Below are 21,053 nucleotides of genomic sequence, written 5' to 3' on the forward strand. Positions count from 1 at the left end.
AACTTGAAAAACATGTAGCAGACATGGTGAATGAGCATCGCCAAAACGGTTATGTAGTGACACGAAATAAAATACGTTTGTTTGCACTTCAGTGGGCCAAATCTAACCCAGATCACAGCAACAGATTTAAGGCCACTGCATCCTGGTGTACTAGATTCTTGGAAAGGCATAATATGGTACTGAGGCAAAAGACGAAAATTGCACAAAAATTACCTGCAGATCTTGATAGCAAAGTAATTAGTTTCCATCAATACATAATACAACAGCGCATTAAACATGGCTATGCATTAAGTAGTATTGGAAATATGGATGAAACTCCAATGAATTTTGATATGGTTGGAAATAAAACTGTCCATCAAAAAGGTGAAAAAACAATTTTAATTAAAACAACAGGACATGAGAAGTCCAGTTTTACAGTGGTACTAGCATGCACAGCTGATGGTGCCAAACTGAGACCAATGATTATTTTTAAAAGAAAAACAATGCCAAAACTCAAGTTCCCTGTTGGTTGTTTTGTACATGTGAATGAAAAAGGCTGGATGGATGAAGAAGGGGTAAAGCTATGGCTTGATAATGTATGGAGCAGGCGACCAGGTGGACTTATTCAAAAACGTAGTCTACTGGTGTGGGATATGTTCAGGGCTCATTTAACTCCCAGCACCAAGCAAAAGCTTGCAAGACTAAACACAGATGCGGCAGTTATTCCTGCAGGATTAACATCGTTAGTAGCCACTGGATATATGCCTAAACAAGCCATTTAAAGATTGCATTCGAGAACAGTGGAATGAATGGATGGTTAGTGGCGAAAAGTCATTCACAAAAGGAGGAAACATGCGTGCTCCACAATTGGATGTTTTGTGCAAGTTTGTCATAAAAGCCTGGAATGATATTGATGCAGAAACAATAATCAAGTCTTTCAAGAAGTGTGGCATATCAAATTCATTAGATGGTATGGAGAACGACTACTTGTGGCAAGATGAAGAGGAAGCCGAAGCTGAGACCACACCATCTGATACGGAATTCGATCCATACGATGACTGCCTTGCAAATGTATCACAAGATGTCATTGATATTTTTATGATATTAGATGATGAACAGGATGATTTTAAAGGCTTTTAAAGGGAAAGTATCATGCCAGCAAAACCTATAAAAATAGCTTGCAGTTATGATGGGCGTTGCTGACTCGCCAGGGACTTGCCCGGCACTTGCTCTCTCTATTGTTTGTTATCTTCCTCCTATCATCATCAGTTCCAGTTGGGTTGACAGCTTAGAAAACAAATAGCATGGCAGCTCCCATGGGTTTATTGTCTTATCCTTCCTTTCAGCTTTAGAGTGAATTAGGAAAAGTTTAATCACTTGCACTGTTTTATGTTTACATGTTTGATGACAAACAGCCTTATGTTTATAAGTGACAGTTTTCCTGCTAAGTACCTTTATGCCATAAGCATTTGAATTAAAATTACCATATTGAAATCAAATCTGATGTTTTTTAATTTTTATTTGGTGTGCGTTGAAAGAGGGGTAGTCTTATACGGCGAGTATAGCCCAAACTCTATATTTTAACTGGAAAAGTTGGGGGTCGTCTTATACGCCCAGTCGTCTTATACGCCGGAATATACGGTAGCTACTTAGGCTGGTTTTTATTATACTTTATCATGGAAAAGCAACAAACATGCAAAAGACTGTTGCTCTGCCCCAGGCTTCCCCAACAGGAATATGCTCCTTGTCTGTGGAATCTGGGGTTTGGAGTCCCAATAAATCTGGAAGAAGACAACCAGTATAGTTCTTTTTTAATTCCCATCTCAGTTGAGTTGCTTTAAAAGGGGATTTTCCTCTGCATTGCATCTTTGCCCTTCCCAAGCAGAGTCCTATACAATTTTTTGAGACTAGGCATTGCTCCTTTTAGATCTTCCAAGATGACCCTGTGAGGCTTACAGTAAGTTCTGCCTCACTTTCCTCCCTTGCTTTTCTTTCATTTACTTTCCATTGTCCATGTTTTTACCTGGCTGTGTTTATTATTACTTAAAGATTGTTTCTCTTCTTAGTCAGCCTGTGCTGAAAAGTCATGGCTGCATTTACAGCCCTCTGTGAGGGTTAAAATATTTATATTCTGAAAATATTTATATTTTGAATGTTTAAGAATGAGAACTACCCATCATCTGATGTACTAACCAACCTACCAACCAACCTGATTTATGATCCTTTTTCTCTAGCAATGTGGGGTGATCTCTGAACATACCAAGAAGATGTGTACACGGTGAGAACTACCTTTTAATTTTTGGATGCCCTTTTGAGTTGCTTTGTTTGCTAGTGCAAAAGTCTCTAGGTCACAAATTTGCCCCATTTGCAGTGGCTAGTTTGGAATCTACTTGCTTGTGATTACAGGAATTGATCTTTTCACTAGTGTTCAGTCAAAACAGAATTCACACTTGGGGAGAAAATATGCATTGAAAATCGAGGAGAAGAAAAATATTTTTTCTTTGGCAGAACTTGCAAGACACTTGCTACCTGAGTGAAGCCCCATTATTGGAAGTGATATTGCAGAAAAATGTTGGAGAGAAAGGTGGGAAGGGAATTCTTTTGATTTTAATTTAACCTTGCAACTTGGTGAGGGGTAGTTTGCCTACAATAAAATATCTCTTGCTAATCCTGAAATTGGCTTTAACTAGCTTCTTACGAGAAATTCAAAAACTTGGAAGCTACACAACGGCTATATAAAAGCTTTCCATACAATTTTTTAACAATGAATTGGGCTTCCAAGCCTGTTCAAAAGGTAAGGTATTTTATTTATTAGGAAAGTTTGGAACTATTTTTTCAGACTAATACATTTTATTATAAAGCACCAGCTTTCATGAGCTTCAACGTGCTTTATCAGATGCAGGGAATGGCTTAATATAGGATTTAAAAACATAGGTATGAAATGGGTAAAGGTAGTGGAAAACAAAATGATTATACAGATCAAGGTTTCATGGGGTACAAATTATAAGTTCCTATCAAGTAACCATTGTATTGTGTTAAAACTTATTGAAACTTTCTGAGATAAGCTGCAAATAACTGATGTATATAAGTACAGTTGTCTTCCACTCAAAGTTACTCTGGAAAAGTCTTTTTTTCTTCCAAAACAACTACGTTAAGATCTATAATGAGAGATCAAAATGCATCAATGCTTTGTCCTTGATTCAAGTCAGACTTGGCTCAGTTAGTACAGTACAAAATTGTCTGTTAGTCCTTTCTAAAAGTTAACAGGGGACTGCTGGCAATTGATAGCATACATGGCATTAGAGGAACAGCATATGAAAATGCCTATAAAATTGGCCTTTTGCACCATCTGATTCCCATGTTAACTTCTGTTTCTTTGGGAGAATTTCTTCAGATGCAAGTAAAGTTGCATGTTGGCTGGAGAATTCTGGGAATTAAAATCCACACATCTTAAAGTTGCTAAGTTTGAAAATCACTCATCTATGTGAATATGCTGGATGAGGTCATATGATGGCACAGAGTGCTGATGATACCTAGTTACACACCTCCATCCCTGGCTGAGCAGATGATGCCATTTTAGTGCTGATCCAATATCTGGAGATTATGAGGGTCTGGAAGGGGAGGAAGCAGCTTCAACTCATACCTGCAAGACAGAGTGGTTGTGGGCTTTAATGTTCCCTGTATTCCAGTCCAAAAAAGATTAGCCACGTGCTGCCACCTACTGAGGTACTGTAATTTGAAAAACAAATTCAAATTCTGCTTCCAGAAAAAAAACTTTTTTAAAAATAGATTGCTTACATTATATAACTGAAGTTTGGCAATTTGTATTTCATATAACTAAGTATATTTAAATTTCTCACAAGATGTTGCTGAGACTCTGCCCTGGGAAATAAAAACTGCTCAGCAGCCAGTTGTCTAAAAGTTGGCTTGGATTTGCTTCTTGGTCTTAAAGTCTTCAAATTCCACTTACAAAAGAGAATGACTTGCTTTCAAAGAAAGAATAAAAAATTGCTACAATGTTTTTGCCCTGCTAGTAAATAGGTGTATGCAAGCAATAAATTACTGTTTCAAAGACAGATTGGGATGCTCACAATATATTTTTCAGCTCTGAGCATTTGATTGTTCTCTTAGATTTTCTGACAGTGTTGACCCCCTACTTCTAGAATATTGATGGGTTAGCATTATGGATGGTGAAAGAGCAGGAAACATGTATTTCACAACCTGGGATTGTTCTCTAATCTCGTCCTTTGCCTGAAGGTCTCTTCGCTGCCCCCAGCACACTGATGAACAGCGGAGGTCAGTCAGGATCTACCTCCTAGGATCCTCTGTGTAAGTGTAATTAGGATGGAAGAAATGCGGAAGAGAAACTCTTTTGCTCCAAAATATATTTCATACTGTTTAACTGCATGAATGTTGCTGAATTTTGCTAATTGCATAAATGAAGCTGAATAACTTTCAGAAAACCTTACATTGATAATCTTTTGGCTTTTCAGAATTAGGCATATCTCATCCAGGGGTTTTCAAGCATATCTTTCTGGGTTAGAAATCTACTCTAAAAGAAATAAAGAATATAAAAGTAGTGGAAAATGGGGGTAGGGGGGAAATAGCACATCCTCTTGGAACTTCAAGAATGCCTGGTTGTTGTTTTAAAAAGAGACTTCTCTGATCTAATAGCACATCTCAAAACATTTTGTTTCCTTGTTCATTGCCTTAACACAAACTCTGCATTGATAGAATCTATCTTTGTAGGATTTTACTTCTTTAGATTGTAAGTTAACACTCAAGGAATTGCAGACCTGGGGTTGCAGTATATACTCCAAGATAACATGGTGAAGCTATGTATGTATTTGCGCATAGTTAAATGTGTCAAAATCTTGCAAGATCAGCCATTTTTTATGTCAGTTTGGAGATTGTTGAAATCCCATGTGACTCGAGCCATTTAAAAACTATTTTTTTAGAGTATCCAGAACATCACATGAGATAATATCAGGCCTTAGAATAAACAATTGAAGTAAATTACCAGAGGAGGAAAATCTGAGCTGAAAAATGATCTTAAGAGTATGGGTTGAAATGCTGAGCATTTGCTAAAGTATAACTAAGGGCTTTCTTTGAGAGACAACAGCATTGAATATGGATGGATAGTTAAAAGCAGCGTCTTTTCTGCTTTTTCTTTCTGACAATATATGACAGGCGAGCAACAACCTCTTTCTGTCCAAGAAATGCATGTTGCCTTTGTAATTATAATACTGGGATTGCCAGAAAATGCAGGTGGGGCTAGGGCAAAATAATGAAATTTAAGTGTAAATAAAATTAGAATATTAACATAGTTGATAACTCCTTATGTATTAATCATTGTCTTCTATTTTTCACATAACAATGACAGTGGTAGCATTTGGGGGTGCTGTAAAGCCTGCTTCCAAAGCTGTGTTGAGACTGCCTGTAGCTCTACCAATACAGATTGGGTTTCTCTGTTAGCTGTTGCTACAGTTAAGATAATTGACCTTGATCTTTTTCCTCTTTTCATATATTTTCCCTTTACTTAGCTCACTTCCTGAAACAGAAAGCAGTGTGGAAAATGATAGCTTTGATGTGGCAGAAAGTCAAGCCCTCATGAGCCGGCTTCAATGGGATGGTTCTTCAGATATCTCTCCCTCTGATTCAGCTTCATCAAAAGCAAGTAAGAATGTGTATGGTTACTTGATGAGAGAGCAGGCTGAAGTGATAATGGCTTGCATCTTAAATACTGGAACTCAAGATAACTTCTAATTGTGAGGTTGTAGGAGTATTTGCTTGTTTGTCTTGTTTTTTCCTAGCACATTCTACTGATGAACACAGAAGGAGCAAAGACATCAAAACATTATCACTTAGGATATCTGGTTTATCTTGTTCATACTTATGCACATAGGATGCTAACCATTGTCAGCACTAGATGCTTTTCAACCTTTCCTCTAATTCTTAACATCAAATTTGTTGCAGTAGCTCATTTTGTATGGTTTGAGTTGTAGGATTCTACTGAGCTATTTGCTGTCATAACATGATTGTTGAATACAGACAACTCCAACCTTTAGGAATATGATTTAGAGGTTTCCACAGGTTGCCAAATAATATAATGGTTCTTTCCAGAAAGGTCTAAAAATTAATGGGCAGATTACTTGAAAAAAGATTATTCTTGACTTCTTTTCAGCTATGATCAGCTAATTCATTGGCAATTATTTGTATAGAAGATTCTGCCCATAATCTCTACCAAAACATTGATTGCTGATTACCTTAGTGAAACCAACTTCCCTGTTCTTTCAGACTACATTATCTGCATAGCAGACTACATAGAGGCACAATAAGAAAGGAAAATCCCAAAAGAACTAATAGTCCCCTAAATAAGAGAGAGAGCCAATGGCCATTAAAGATTTTATTAAAATGCTAATCTTTCATCTTCTGTCAGTTGCTGTGCTGTCTGAATCCTGTGAGCATTCTTGGTCTACAACATCTAGAAGCCACACATTTTTGATCACTGCTCCATTTGTTGAGAAATTGACAGAAGCCTAGTAGGCAAATGCTTCAAAATAATAAACTGAAGTTGATGTAAAAGTGTGTGCAACTTACTCTTACTCACAGTTACAGCAAGTGCAAGTGTGGCAAATCAAATTGGCAAAAGGAACTAAAAAAGAGTGTTCATTTTATCACTGTAGTTGCCACTAAATCTTTTTATTTGATAAAAGTATTTGTAAATACTGACTCATGGTATTGTGTGTTCTCTGGCTGTGCTCAGCTGTAAAATTTATGCTGTATTGTGATTGTATTGATAATTATTTGTAATTATAATATTATGATGATTCTCCTGGGAATGCTCTTTACTTGATGACTCGTGTGTGCAAATGGGCCACACAGATTTGACAGCAGAATTTATCCTTTCGTGGCAGTGCTTTTCAGTGGAAGTGATTTATCCTTTCAGCTTGGGAATGGGCACTGAGAAGTTTTTCAAAGCATTACAAATTGCTGCCCATGCAAAATTGGCATATACTCATTGAAGAACAAGGAAGTTATTTGAAAAGCAGGACTGAAAACAGGCAGGCATAATACTTCAACATGCATTTTTTTTCTCCCCACAACAGGTACAAACAACTCTGAATCCCGAAAAACCAAAAAGAAGAAACCACACATGAGCCTGGTAGGAGGTGCTCCAGGAATGAGCTCCAGTAAAAAGAAACTGAAGCCTAAACCACTTGCCCCTCCTACTCCCAGCCTCTATGATGACATAAATTGAATAATACTAGGATGAGAAAAACAGGGAAGGGGCCCGGAATCTGTTCTGGTTTCTTTCTAACCCAGATTAGGGGGCAGATCTGGCTGATATCCTCTCAAGTGGTCCCTTGCGGACACCCTTTACAAGAATGTGGAGAGAGATGGCTGCATGTGTCCACTGCCCTTCTCTCAAGCCTCCTACACAGATAGCATAGCCCTGTGCCCACTAGATATATAAAAAAAGACTAGGATTGCTTTTGAAAGAGTGGGCTCCCACCACTTCTGGGGAAAAGGGATGGTGGTGGTTTGAGGCGGGCCTTAAAGATGGATAGCACCTCCATCAATCAGGAAGGAATTGATCTCTCTCCTTCCCGTTTCAATTTGTCTATTTATTGTGATGTTAGTGATTGTTCAATCATGACTATATATATGATGACATCATATTTGCTTAGCAATGCTAAAGACTGAATTGGCAGGGCTGGGAAGCATCTATGCATATAAATCTGCCTGTGCTCTTTTGTTGATTTTAAAGGGTATGGCAGAAAGGAGGGGAATCAGTGCTTACCTTTTTGTCTTTAGTGTCTACCCCAGTGGCCTCTTCACTGTCTCTGTTGAACAAGTGGCACAAGAATGTAGTTATCCTAACATGCTGAGATGGGTAGAGAGAGTGGAGCAGATGTTGCTGCTGTGGTCACTATTGTTTCCTTTCCTGACACTATCTGCCTCTTCACCAGTAGCATCCCTAAAATCTTATACAAAGCAGCATTAAGAATCTGGAGCTGCATTCTTCCTGATGTATGGATACCAGGAAACTGGTGAAACAGTTAACTTCCTTAATTGTGGTTGGATACTAATTTTGTCCAATCTTGATGAGCCAATACTCCAAGACATGCATTACTTTATACATGTAACTTAACACACATTTTAAAATATCCCTGACAACTGGCTATAAATCTGAGTTACTGAATTTTAAAACAGCTCTATTTAACATCTCATTGAATCCAGGTAGGGAGATTGTGCTCTGACCTGTTAGTTATCATTAATTTCTCTTTAACTTAGTTTAAATGACTTATTTGGATTTGAATGACTCAGTCAGTGAAAATAAACAGTTCTGGAGTATTAGGGGCAAAATCAAGAAAGTTAGGGATAATGGACTGGGAAAGAGAATATATGCTTCTTTTAGATTAATAATTTTACTGTTTTCTCCCCTTCAACCACTCCCACCCCCCGAAAGTATATTTTCCCTCCACTTCATTCCTGCTGTTTTGTTGTTTTTACAGACAGCTGCTGTTTTAAATCTAGTGCCATAAATCATGATGGTCTAAGGATTTTTGTAGATATATGCTAAAAATTGCAGTATTACTTCTAAGACAGAGGTCCCCAACCTTTTGGGCACCAGGGACCGGTTCCATGGAGAGAGGTTTTTCTCTGGACCAGAAGGGGCGTGCTTTTGTGTGCTGCCTGCATCCCGCAGATAGGGCTTTGCTTGTTTGTGCAAATCGGTTGCTGGCATGCCGTGGCCCAGTACTGGTCCATGGACCGGAGGTTGGGGGCCTCTGTTCTAGGGAATATTGCCTCTTTGCTTTTTTGTTGTACCCTTCCTGAATCTTTACAATGTGTAGAACTATACAGAAGCCATGTAACCACTTCAAAATGTGTGCCCTCTTTTATTGCAAAAGCGTGCACATGAAAAAAGGTCATTTGTTGTATCTACTCATAAGTCTAATTTACTGAAACTTAGCGGTTTCCTTCCTAATGTGAGAATGTTTGTAGCTAATTTCTATAGTAGCAGAGAATCCATATTGCTAATAACAACTGCTTGAGGCTGTTGCCTGGATTGAGATGGCTGACAACTTTTGCAATAGTACTTTTGCTTCTTTTGCTTTTCCCTCTCTTTGTTCCTAGCAACTAAAAAAAATCCTTGCTCAAAAGATGGAGGAGAGAAACTCCATGTTTTCCACTGTTAAAATTCATAGCTCAATTCCATCAGGGAAAGCTCTCTGAAAAATCCCCACTAACTGTCTTGAAGTGAAAAGCTTTCAGCACATGCACATTACAAGGAGAATCTCAAAAGGACCACCAAGTTCTTCCTTCCTCCCCAGAGTTCCACATGCTTTTCTGATGCTATTACATGCGGAGGCAAATTCTGCTTGTCATAGTGCTTATGTTAAGGCATAGATGCTAGATCTGTTGCAGCTTCTGTGCCGGATTGGAGGATATGTGAATGTCCCAAATTGTTTCAGGTGTGGAAATAGCAGACATAGGAAGTCAACATTACTGAGGTTGGTCTTTTCTCGCCATTATGTCCCTGGGCAAAAAGTATGTTGCATAGGGAGTATTCTGGGACCAAGACGGGCCTTCCTGAAAGATCTTGCTGGACATTGGTAGGAAACCTTGTTTTTAGGTATCCTCTGTTAAACAAGGAAAATCTGTTTGCAAAAATCTTGATTTTGTTCCTTTATCTGATCACAATCTACAAAACATTACTTCTGCATTGCCTAGACTTCATACTTAGCAAATGTTTTTAAATACGTAACTCAGTATTCTATGATAGCTATGTAAGTATGGAACAGACAATTGCCTAATATCTCCTTGGAATGTAGCTGAATTATTTGGTGTGAATTGAATCTTTCCAAGGGAAGTGGGAAAAGTGGAAAATCTGTTCCTGTTCACTGCCTGATAACAAGTAGCTACATACTTAAATTATGTATCATCAAAATGCTGGCTAACTTTTTACTATTGTAGCAATATAAAAATAGCCAGTGTGAAAGAAGAATAAGACTAGATCTTTGTTTGTTTCCCATGACTGCAACTCAAGCTTTTGGGATCATGTTTCAGGCAACATTGGAAGTGTAGACTCTGGGTACTTTGAATATTAATTTAGCAAAAAAGAACAGAGGTCATTTTATATATGGCTCTGCATCTGTACCTGCACCCGTTATTTTTTAAGGTAGGGCCTGTTTCACTTGAAGAAAAAAACTGTATCATGAATGGATTAAGAATTTTTTAATTTGTTGCTGTATAAACTGCACTTATATAATATTTCTGAACATGTGCAAAAATCATTGAAGAAAGTACTCTACTGTGGTCTCCAATTTTTTAAAAAATGTTTTTGTCTATATAATCTCAGCTTGTACAGGTAGCTAGATATTAAAAAAAACCTATCAAATCTGTATTTTCTTCTTCCCATTCATGGATTGTGAAATGCTTGTGTAAATAAACTGTAACTCTGCTTGGTACTGATTAAGGTTATTGTTGGCTTTATATGTTTTGAGAGAAAGGGAGTTTTCAAAATGTTTTGTAATATGTTACAGTGATACACATGCTTTTCTTAAAATGCAATGTGGAATCGGGTCTTTCAAATAAACTAGAGTCATGAGTTGTTTTTGAAAGAAAACACTAATTCTATTCTAACTGCAGGTCCTAAAGATACTCAGAAATAACCCCTTTCTCCCTTCTCTGGAGCCCTGTATATATTCTTTTAAACGTTGAAGATCTTTTTTAGTCTCTATATTTACTGCTAAAGCAGAAGTGTAATATGAATACAACAGTATGAATAGTTTGAAAACTCTATCTCAATTTATAACATGCTAGACTACACTAGGAGAGGTGAAGGTGATTTTTGGTTCACTGTGTTGTGGGAACACTTTCATTGCCCTAATATAATGTGTGATGCAACCCATCCCATTAAACTGCTTGCTTGCATATAACATGTTATTTGAAAACAGCAACTGCAGTTTTTTAATCTTGGCTTGTGAATCCAGCCAATATGTTTGGATTGCACTTTGTACTTTTAACAAACAGACAAAATAGGTTAAACAAAACAATGCTCTACAAAATATGGACTTTAGAATTCTGCAAATATTTTTCCTCTCCGAAGTAAATTATAACACTAAACAAAGATTGGCTTACCTAAGCTAATCATTCAGTTTACAAAAAATTAATTTTACCTAATACAGAATTTGGATTTCAACAGACTATCTTATTTGTACAAATACAGACATCTTACAAAAACACCCAATTTTTCTGCAGATGCCATTGCTGATCTTTGTGATTGTTTCTGAAAGATTTCCTGATGAGAAAAACTCTGTTGTATAAGTACACTTTACTATGATAGTCTTTATTTTCTATAACAGACTAGCAAGTATATCCAAACAAGTCATTTAGAAATATCTTATTTAGATGCCTATGAATAAGCATTAGCAACATGGCCCCATCTAATTATTCAGATCATTTAGTTATTTACAGGTTTGTTTTTATTTTTCCTTTAGCCTTAAATTCAGAATATCTGCACAGAAAAAACAACTACCAGGAATATTTATACATCTTTTTTTTTTTTTTACAAGAAGTACACATTTCAGACAACATATCAAGCAAAAATGTACTTAAAATTAGAGCTGTACAAATCCCTCAAGAGCACTTTTTAGCATACAGAAACATATATGAGCACTTCTTTTCCAACAACGTCATTTTTCTTGATTTAGACAACTTCTTTGGAAGCAGCCAGTTGTGTCCCTATTCATGTACATGCAGAGCTACTAAATCTGTGTGCATGCCCAGAGATGCATTCTGAAGTAGCCAGAAAAGTTAGAAAAAATGTGGCTGCTTTAATGACTTAACAAAAAGAACTTTGTACACATTCTTATACATTCCAAAGCATCTCTCAAAGGATCTGGCAAGCCTCAGGTGAAAAACATTTTTGTTAATCTGTTCTTAATTCCTTGATTTTAGAAGCTACAGCAACTGAAAGCATTACAGGGTAGCTTTGAGCAGCATTTATATATTTTTGCTTGGCACTGGTAATTTGATGCTTAAGTCTGCGATTTAACTTGAGCTTCTCTGTAACCATGATGTCTAAAAACATAATATTCCTCTTGACCAATAAGATTGCTTACAACTTTGGGGCTAATTTAATATTATACAACCCTATTTTTAAAATAACATTGCTTTCCAATAGAAACTCCTACTCTCAGTAATAATTGTCCATTTTAGCTCAGACTCTGGGAATGTTGCAATGAATTCCATGTCAGTAACCTGACTTTAACACTTTGATTAACTCCTATCTACAAGAAAATTCATTTGAAGTAATCATGCTTCAAAGAGAATAGAATCAGTGGAGTTTAAAACTATAACTAGATTAACTACGTATGAATAACATTCAAAAATATTGATGACAGCAGACAGACTTTCTGCTTGACTGGGCAGGCACATGTCATCATATATCTTACCTACAAAAGGTAAACAAGCTGCCTAAACAGTTGATAGGAAGCTCTAAGTGTAGCTGTTATCTTGTCTCAAGCAAGCACAGTGTGCACCAAATAGGCATTCAGTTTGCAATCTCAATTTACTTACCCATCAACATGCATTCATATTTCTGGCAGGGACTGACTAAATCTGTAGTCCCGAGTTAAGGTACAGCCAGATATCTTCAGAACACGTTTTGAAAATACCTGATTTTGAGATATTAATCTATGTGAACTGCAGAAGACAGATATTCCATTTGTTTCACCCCACTGTTAGATTCATTGGCATTCATGGAGTGCACTGGATCATTTAGCACTAGATAGTTAGACACAGTAGAATTAATAAAAGAAATGTGAATCAAGATCATTTCTTCCATGTTTGTCTAAGAAGCAATACATTAATTAGGCAAAAAAAGCCCTCTATTGAGGGATTCAAAAGATGTCCAAGGGATATAAGACAGGAATTGGATTTCAGGCCAATCATCAATAACTTTCTAATCGTAATTATGAAGAAAACTGGTGTGATCAGCCAAATTGTTCTTAGATGACATAGATAATGGAAGAGAATTATGTTTTAAGTGGAAACCAAATAATGGAAAATAGAGGAACTGCTGATCTCTTACTCTTCTTCATGTGTCATATCTTTTACTAATGGTTTCAAAAATATCCAGACATAGCCACAGAAAATGTATAAATAAGTAAGATTTTGTTTTATTTTTTCAAATGTAGAGCCTTTTTTCAATCTGTGTAGAATTCTGGGTAAGAGCATTTCTTGGTGCTGTAGGTTATTAACCAGTGAGCATATCAGATAAAACGCATTTTGGTTGAAAAAGTAGCTGAAACTTTTCTTCCCCCATAGTTGCTCACCGTCCATACATTCCAAAAACAAGAAAACTAAAAAATACAGTCACTCCAACCAAGGAAATGGTGGCAGGTACTGTGAATAACTGGCGGTAGTTGATGCGGAAGTACCAGATTACTGCCAGCATTAGCATAAAAATCGGAATCATCAAGTCACTCATGCTCAAAGTAATACTCCCAGTTTCTGATGGTGCTACCACAGTGTCAGGAATGGCAGAAACGGTCTGGGAGAGATGACAGTGGATTACACAATTGTCCAGTATATTGAGGGACTGCAGAGTCCGTGCCTGGTCTTGGAGCAGCTGACCTTGGTAGATAAATTTCATCTGACTTTCCTGGCCTGGGAAATATTTGCTTTAGAAAGAACATAGATAAATAAAAATGTTAGAAAAAAATGTGATATCTCATATTCTAATAAACCAATGATCCTTTATAAGGAAATCAACATTTATTTTATCACAAAACAGCCAAGATAGGATTTATTAATAAAGTGTTTTTATAACACTTTAAACCAATATACTTTTTTACACATTTTAGCTCACTCATGCAATAATGTCTGTATCATGCTCAATTTTCATTTTGTAAATAACTCATCTACAAACAATGCAATTTCTAAGCTTCCTTCCCATTGTGACCATGGTTATATAAATTCAGGCAGTCCTCAACTTATAACAGTTCATTTAGTAACCAAAGTTACAATGGCAATGAAAAAAGTAACGTATGACCGTTTCTCATACAACCATTGCAGCATCCCCATGATTATGTAATTAAAACTTGGATGCTTGGCAACTGATTAATAACAGCTGCAGTGTCCCAGGTTATGTGATCCCCTTTTGTGACCTTCTGACAAGCACAATCAGTTAGGGAAGCCAGATTCACTTAACAACCACATTATTAACAACTGAGGTGATTTACTTAACAAATGTAGCAAGAAAGAATGTAAAATGGGGCAACATTTACAAATTTCTCAGTTGGCACCATAAATTTTGAGCTCAGTTGTGGTCATAAGTCAAAGATTGTACCGTACAATATGTCAGAATAATCAGTTCTCTCAACAGGCTTAGGGAGTTTAGACATCCCCTATGATTCCAAAATGGAAGAAAAATTAGATGGTGATTGCTGAACTGATCTCCATCCATTTATCAGCTGGGTTTGATTCCCTCCCACATTGCAACAGTGGGAATACTGTTTAAGGTTCTTTTAAATATGTAGTATAAAGTGAGAAAAGTCTTAAACTATTCGGAGAGTTCCAAAATCAAATCTTTTTGAAAGAGATTATCTACTGTATGTTGACAAAACAATATACCATTTTGTTCTAATCTACTCTGGGATGATTTTTTTAAAAAACCTATATAATTATTTTTTTTCAAACAAAGACAGCACACCAAGCAAATATATGTTAATATTCAATAGTACCTCTTCAGTATGCCTATGGTATCTTCTGGCTTTACAATAGCCACTTCTTCTGTATCATTGAGGAATTTGAGACGCACTTTGATGAAGCCTGGGTTTGGCTCACTTTCCTCCATATTGGCTTCAGTTTGTGGAACTCCCTGGCTTTCCTGCGAAACACCATCTATAAAAAAAGTCCTTTGTGGCACACCCTGAATGTCCAATAGACAGTCTAAAGCAGCATCAGAGCCACTGCCATTATCAACTTGCTCTACTGTAAGACTAGTGCCAGAAGCAGAACCTTCATCTGCCTTTTCTTCAGTATCTTCCGTAGCATTCTGTGGCTCAGATTGTTCAGAAACAGAACTTCCCACAAAGTTTTCAATGGGGTTCAGATGGATCACTGATGAATCTCCAGTAGCCACGACAGTTCCTAGAAGATGACTGCTACCATCTGCAACATACGTAGAGAGCCAGGCCAGGACCAAGGCCATAATAAGGACCACTATACCAGCCACCACAGTAACTTCATCTCCCACACCTTCAATTAGGGTAACCTCAGGAGGCTCCATCTTTTGGCATCAACTAAAAGGGGAAAAAATAAAAAAAAGTTCTGTTTCAAAGGTTAAAAAGAATTTCAGACAACACTGCATTCAGATTGTGGTGCTATATCTTTACAGTTAAATCACAAACAAAAGGACTATGAGAATTTAGCTATTTTTATCTATAAAAATGTATCTATCATGCTGAATTTGCTTTGAGTTCTGTAAAGCTGAAAGCAATAGGAATAGTTAATTATTAATTAACTGATTCACTAAGGCTAACCAAGTTGCTGTTGTTGGTCCTAAATGCACTATTCATGCAACTATTAAACAAGTTACAAAAATCTTCTGTATCTATTAATAGCAAAGTTATTGTCAAAATTAACTTCTAATTTAGTTAATAAAGTAAAAATTATGGAGGGAAACTGTTTCCAGGGATGTAATATCTTTGTTCAATCCATACTGCAATGTAAAATTCTGAAATAGGAATTTAAAAAATGGATATTCAAAATTCTTTCAATCCATTAACTTTTCTATGCAAACGCTACTTATTGCAGTAAAAAAACTCATAAAGAAACTAAGGGAAGAAACTCTACCATTGTCTACTTGGTTAGAAGAAGCCTAGTGTTACTCGTTGTTGTTCAATAAAACACAATTACTATCTTGATTAATTGTCACACAGGAACAGCCAGATCCACACTTGAAGAGTTCACTTAGCTACTTTATTGCTCATGCCTAGTTCATAGGAATCTTTCCAGACTGACAGTTTGTACCTGGGCTAGACTAGATAAGATTCAATAACATTCAAGGGAAGGAGGGGTGGGGATGTTTCAGACCTTATCTTCTGTGCCCATGAAAGGATTCAGAACTAATTTCCCGCTTGCCAGTGTCTTTCTGACATTGTTTCACATAGTAGTCTGATTATCAGCAATAGGATAAAAATATTATGACATAATTAACATGATTTTAAATTGTTTTCTTCATAGCTTCTTTTTTTTGAAAATTTATGATTCCTCAAAATTGGGAAAAACATGCATAATAGAACTCTAAATTTATTTATATAGATTATTTTTACCCTTTTATTATTTTTATAAATAACTCAGGATGGTGACCATATCTCCTTCCTCCTCTTATTTTCCCTACAACAACAAACCTGTGAGGTGAATTGGAATGAAAGAGAGTGATTGGTCCAAAGTCACTCAGCTAACTTTCATGACTAAGACAGGACAAGAATTTACTGTCTCCTAGTGTCTAGCCTAGTAACACTACGCCAAACTGACTTTCAATTAAAGGAAAATTAGAATAATTTTTATTTAGCATAATTATTATTATGAATAATTCAGTAGCTCAGAAACAGATTTTCTAACCAAAGTGATTTCAGTGATCACTGAAATTGCCTAAAGTGTTTTCCTATGTCTACCTAAAACTTCTTTACTTATCAAGAAAGATGTAGGCTTAATTTACGTAGTAAGTGGAATGAAGCTCTTTTAATATATTAAATTGTGTATACCGTATTTTCTGGTGTATAAGATGACCCCCGACTTCAGAGAAGATTTGCATGGTTAGAAAGTTGTCTTATACGCCGGAAAATACGGTATATAATTATTTTCAGTTTAAAAAGAAACTTTTACTTGCAGATTCATGTTGCAACAAAATAATACAGTATTTCTTTATGGAAGTATTTGAGGTGGATGTGATAGAAAATGTTATGTTGCTGCTTCTGAATTGTTACAGGTAATTCTCAAGTTATAACTATGTTTTCAGCGACTTTTCAAAATTATAATAGTGCTGAATGAGGGTCCATAGTTGTGACTGTTGCAGAGTCCTCATGGTCAGGTTATCGCAATCCAGACGCTCAGTGCCTGGCTTGCAATTACATCACAGTGAGAGTGGTCCTGTGATTGCCATTTGTGACCTTCCCTGTTGATTTCCCACAAGCAAAGTCAATGGGGAAGCTGGCAGGAAGGGTTGCAAGTCATTCTCCTAAATTGTTCCCACTTTATAGATTACATATCCATAGCACTCCCACCGTCTCCACTCAGCAGTGTGCATCCACCTGCAATAACCCTACCTGGGATTTCAATATGGTGTAGCTAACATTTGAAAACCAATATAACTGATAGCTATTTCCCTTATCGTCTTTGTTATTGAAATTATTCTAGCATTTATGCAACTATTAACTTGTAGTGTTACATGTTCTGTCTAAAATACTATAAAATATGCTTTTTTGCTTACAGTCTTAAAGGCAGCAGACAGTACTACTTATAGGAAATCCTAAAACAGAATATCTTCTAATATAGGTTTAAAAAAAATCAGCATATGAGTAGACTGAGGATCTCTGACTTTCCATATTGTTAAAATCCAATTCTCAAGTCTAACACAACATGTCAATAATTAGGAATAAATGGTGATGGTTCAACATATGGAAAATTATAGATTTCTCCTCTCCCAAACCATAGTAAATACAGTAGATAAGGAAAAAGCCTATGGATCACAGTAAATAGAAACCTGAGGTATGTATTTTGTTCACTTCGGAAAGGAAATTATCTGGACTTATAACAATCAACATGCATGCTTTTTTAAACCCCTATTTTCAATATCATTCCCCCCCCACCTCCCAGGTGAGGTTAGCACTGACCCTATTCACCTTCTGAAAGTCTCTTAAGTTATGGTTTCTAGCAGGCCTGGGAATCCTTGGGAAATTGGAAAGCTCACAAGATGACTTACTACATAATCAATGTTTAACACACTCCATGGTATGTATTTTATTGTTGTTAAAGTTTATTTATGTTTTATTGTTCTTTTTATTTTTATGTCATCCAGAATCACATCTGTGAGATGGGCAACTATATAAATTTGAAAAAGAAATATAAATAAATAAACTGACTGCAACATGTAAGTATGTATAGTTGGGAGATTTGTTTTCCAAAATAGAGGCTACTAAGAAGCTAATTGAGTGGATTTTTGTGCCTATACATTTTTCTTCACCGAGTGATTGTTTTTAATATTATTAAAAATTTTATGTACAATAAAAATACAACCTAAAAAGGAACTACAAAGAATAAAATGATATTATTTGATGTCTCATCTTATTCTGCCTATTTAAGCATTTTTCTAAATCTATCCATTATTTCTCCCACTAAAGGTCTGCGTTTCCATTCATTTCATTGCCAAATTCTAGAGGAAATCCCTCCTCCAGCAATGCTGCCTTTAAAAACACAGTTCCCCATGTGTCAGCGCCCCTCCCCCCCGCCCTTTCAATGAAGGGAGGCAATGAAATCCGGGCTGAGGGGCAATATCGCAGCGCAAGAAAAGGCCTCCTTATAACACAGGGAAGGGAGGATCGATATCAGTTTAAAAGTATCGCGGCAGAGAACACAACAAAAGGGAGGAAAAGCTCCATTTTTATTTGGAAGAGAAGAAGAATCCCATAAAAGAATCACTGAGGGAGCTCAGAGGGGCGGAGGGCTCTGGGATAGGACCAAACTATGCGGCTTTTCCATAAGCGGAAACAAGATTTTATTTTATTTTTTAAAGAGGTACAGGAAAGGCTGAGGGGTTGGGGGCGCAGGAACCTATCACTCACCTTCCTTCCTCAGAGTCTCTTCCTCCAGCTTCCCAAAGGGGATACGTCACTAACGACCGCTAACACGTACTTACGCGGCGCCCGAGAACTGTTCAGCTGCAAAACTGGTTGCTATAGCAGCGGCTACAGACTAGGCCTATGATGCGATAAGCACGCGACGGGATTAGTTACGTTCTTTAATGATTACTTTTCCTATTTATAGTATATATTTATTCTTCGGATAGAGTGAGACATCAGCATAAATGGCTTGCTACTTAAATGAAAAATATCTCAGAATAGAGCGAGTTTTATAATTTTCAGGCTGCGAAGAGCAGGCTTGATCATTAGATGGCAGCAAAGCGATTTTTGCAACAAAATCAGCTAATACATTCTGAAGGCGTGTATGCTATTTTCCTTCTACTAGAAAAGAGCCCATAAAGAGGTGGAAGTTCTTATTCAGATTTCATTTCGTTTCGTTTTGACTTTTTAAAGGTCTTCGCTTCTACGTGTGTCAAGATTGTGTTTTTCTTTTTGATATTTAATTGTTTCTTAAGTATTAAGAATTATATATAATACTATATTAATATAGCTATGCTCTTTTTCTAATAATCATTGTGATTAATATGCAGTTTTGCATCTTTCTTCAAACTCTTTAGAAACTATATTGAAGAACTATTTCCTTTCAAAATCCATCAACTGTAAGAAAGGAAGCTAATTAACAGCACTGACCAGATGACTATATGCTGTGAATATAATCTCTTTCATCACAAAAGAGAAAAATATATACTTTTATTTTCTTCTCAATTTGATAAAAGATTGATGTGTTATCAAGTCATTGACCTTTTGATTTTTTTCCATAAAATGTTTATCTTACAACTCAAAATAAAAACAGCTTCTCTGTTCTATTGATACTCACAGGAAGGGTGTGTTTGTGTGTGTTGCGTATTTCAATACACTTGAAATATTAATTACCCAATAAGACCAGTCCAGCGTCCAATTTTGTATATATTTTGACTTGTGGCTGGTTAATTTCCAGACCTGTACACAAGGTTGCCATTAGCAGTCAGCAGAAAACTCCAGCTGAGGCATCCAGCTAAGATGTACCTAATTCATCCTCATCTACAACAGTATCTTTATCTAAAGATTTCTAATTATAAAAGCAAAGAGACTAATGAAGTGCTGTCACTTCCTTCAAGAATATTGCTAGTCTCGCACCATCTTGCAGACTTCAATTACTGTTTTTGTTTTTGTTCTCTAAGGCAACTGTTTCATTATGTAGTGCATTGAAGATGTTACCTAATCAAGTAATGAAAACAAGCTCAGCGAGCACCAAGAACTCCACAGTTCAACCTGGTTCCACATATATTCTTTTATTGGCACACTAGGACAGTATTTTTTATTTCAGATTCCAGCCCAAAGATTTAAAATCTTAATCTTGATGCTCATATAGTTTGCATCATTCTCTCAACATGTCCTCAGCATACTATTTCTTCCAAGGACAGCATGCCAAGGAATTGACCCCATTTAGTATTTTCAGCTTATATCTTGATAAAGATAACAATTATGAAAGAAGGCAAATATAGATGTTCCAGGATAATGTTGCAGGATCAAATCTGGGTTGTCACCAGGACTTCAGAGGTTTTGTCTTCAGAGTTTTCGGATTTGTGCTGGAGCCCATCTTCAGGCTAGAGAGAAGTCCCCTGGGAGGATGGGGACTCCAGCACGAGTCCAAAAGCTCAGAAGACAAAGCCTCTGGTCCTGGTGACCAACCCAAAGTGGATCCTACAAGATAGCAATTACAGGTAGGACCACTCCCCCTATTGTCAATGCTTAATTTGTCACTGCCAAAGCAGCTGGTGACTGTCCCACTCCATCCCACTTCATCCCCAAGAAGTCTACAGGTCACCAATAATTACTACAATTAGTATCAGATTCTTAATTGAATATAAAAATATACCAGTGATATTAATCTCCCTATCAATCTATCCTCAGCATATACATTTTTAAGTAAATATTATAATCAAGGCCAACCGAACTAAATCAGAATCAATATTGACATATGTGAATACCCGCCCTTTATTTAGATGGACAGAATATAGTAGTTAGCTGATTAGTGAGAATCCTTCATGCCAAAGAGATGGGATAATAATATGCACACATGCTCATTGTGTAGATGGAACTTCAATATGCAAGAAAATGATTTCCATCCTGAATCGATCGGATATGCATGCC

General features: G+C 36.6%; 2 protein-coding genes across 4 annotated transcripts in view; one reads left to right on the forward strand and one right to left on the reverse strand.

The window, feature by feature from the left end:
- The window catches only part of ATXN7L3 (ataxin 7 like 3), a 36,826-nt gene extending 26,361 nt beyond the window's left edge, over window positions 1-10,465 (forward strand). For all 3 annotated transcript variants that reach the window (XM_039359341.1, XM_039359340.1, XM_039359342.1), the window contains 4 exons: window positions 2,214-2,257; window positions 4,237-4,308; window positions 5,523-5,656; window positions 7,089-10,465. In XM_039359341.1, coding sequence (XP_039215275.1) covers window positions 2,214-2,257; window positions 4,237-4,308; window positions 5,523-5,656; window positions 7,089-7,240 — 402 coding nt within the window. In that variant the 3' untranslated portion in view covers window positions 7,241-10,465. The remainder of the gene's footprint in view (window positions 1-2,213; window positions 2,258-4,236; window positions 4,309-5,522; window positions 5,657-7,088) is intronic.
- An 857-nt stretch (window positions 10,466-11,322) lies between these two features.
- On the reverse strand, window positions 11,323-18,950 carry TMUB2 (transmembrane and ubiquitin like domain containing 2). The gene is made up of 3 exons (XM_039359345.1): window positions 18,843-18,950; window positions 14,739-15,299; window positions 11,323-13,676 (listed from the first exon to the last, which is right to left on the reverse strand). Exons 2-3 carry the CDS (start codon window positions 15,284-15,286, stop codon window positions 13,325-13,327), a joined length of 900 nt encoding a protein of 299 aa, XP_039215279.1. The 5' UTR covers window positions 15,287-15,299; window positions 18,843-18,950; the 3' UTR covers window positions 11,323-13,324.
- Window positions 18,951-21,053: the final 2,103 nt, after the last annotated feature.

This window comes from Crotalus tigris, unplaced genomic scaffold (assembly GCF_016545835.1).
Source record: "Crotalus tigris isolate CLP2741 ecotype Arizona unplaced genomic scaffold, ASM1654583v1 scf7180000019068.10715455, whole genome shotgun sequence".
Lineage (NCBI taxonomy): Eukaryota > Metazoa > Chordata > Lepidosauria > Squamata > Viperidae > Crotalus > Crotalus tigris.

Coding starts and splice junctions, on each gene's coding strand:
- TMUB2 (XM_039359345.1), bottom strand. CDS start 15,286: ATGGAGCCTCCTGAGGTTACCCTAATTGAAGGTGTGGGAGATGAAGTT. Junction 13,677..14,738: donor ACCATAGGCATACTGAAGAG/GTACTATTGAAT, acceptor TTCTTTCTAAAG/CAAATATTTCCCAGGCCAGG.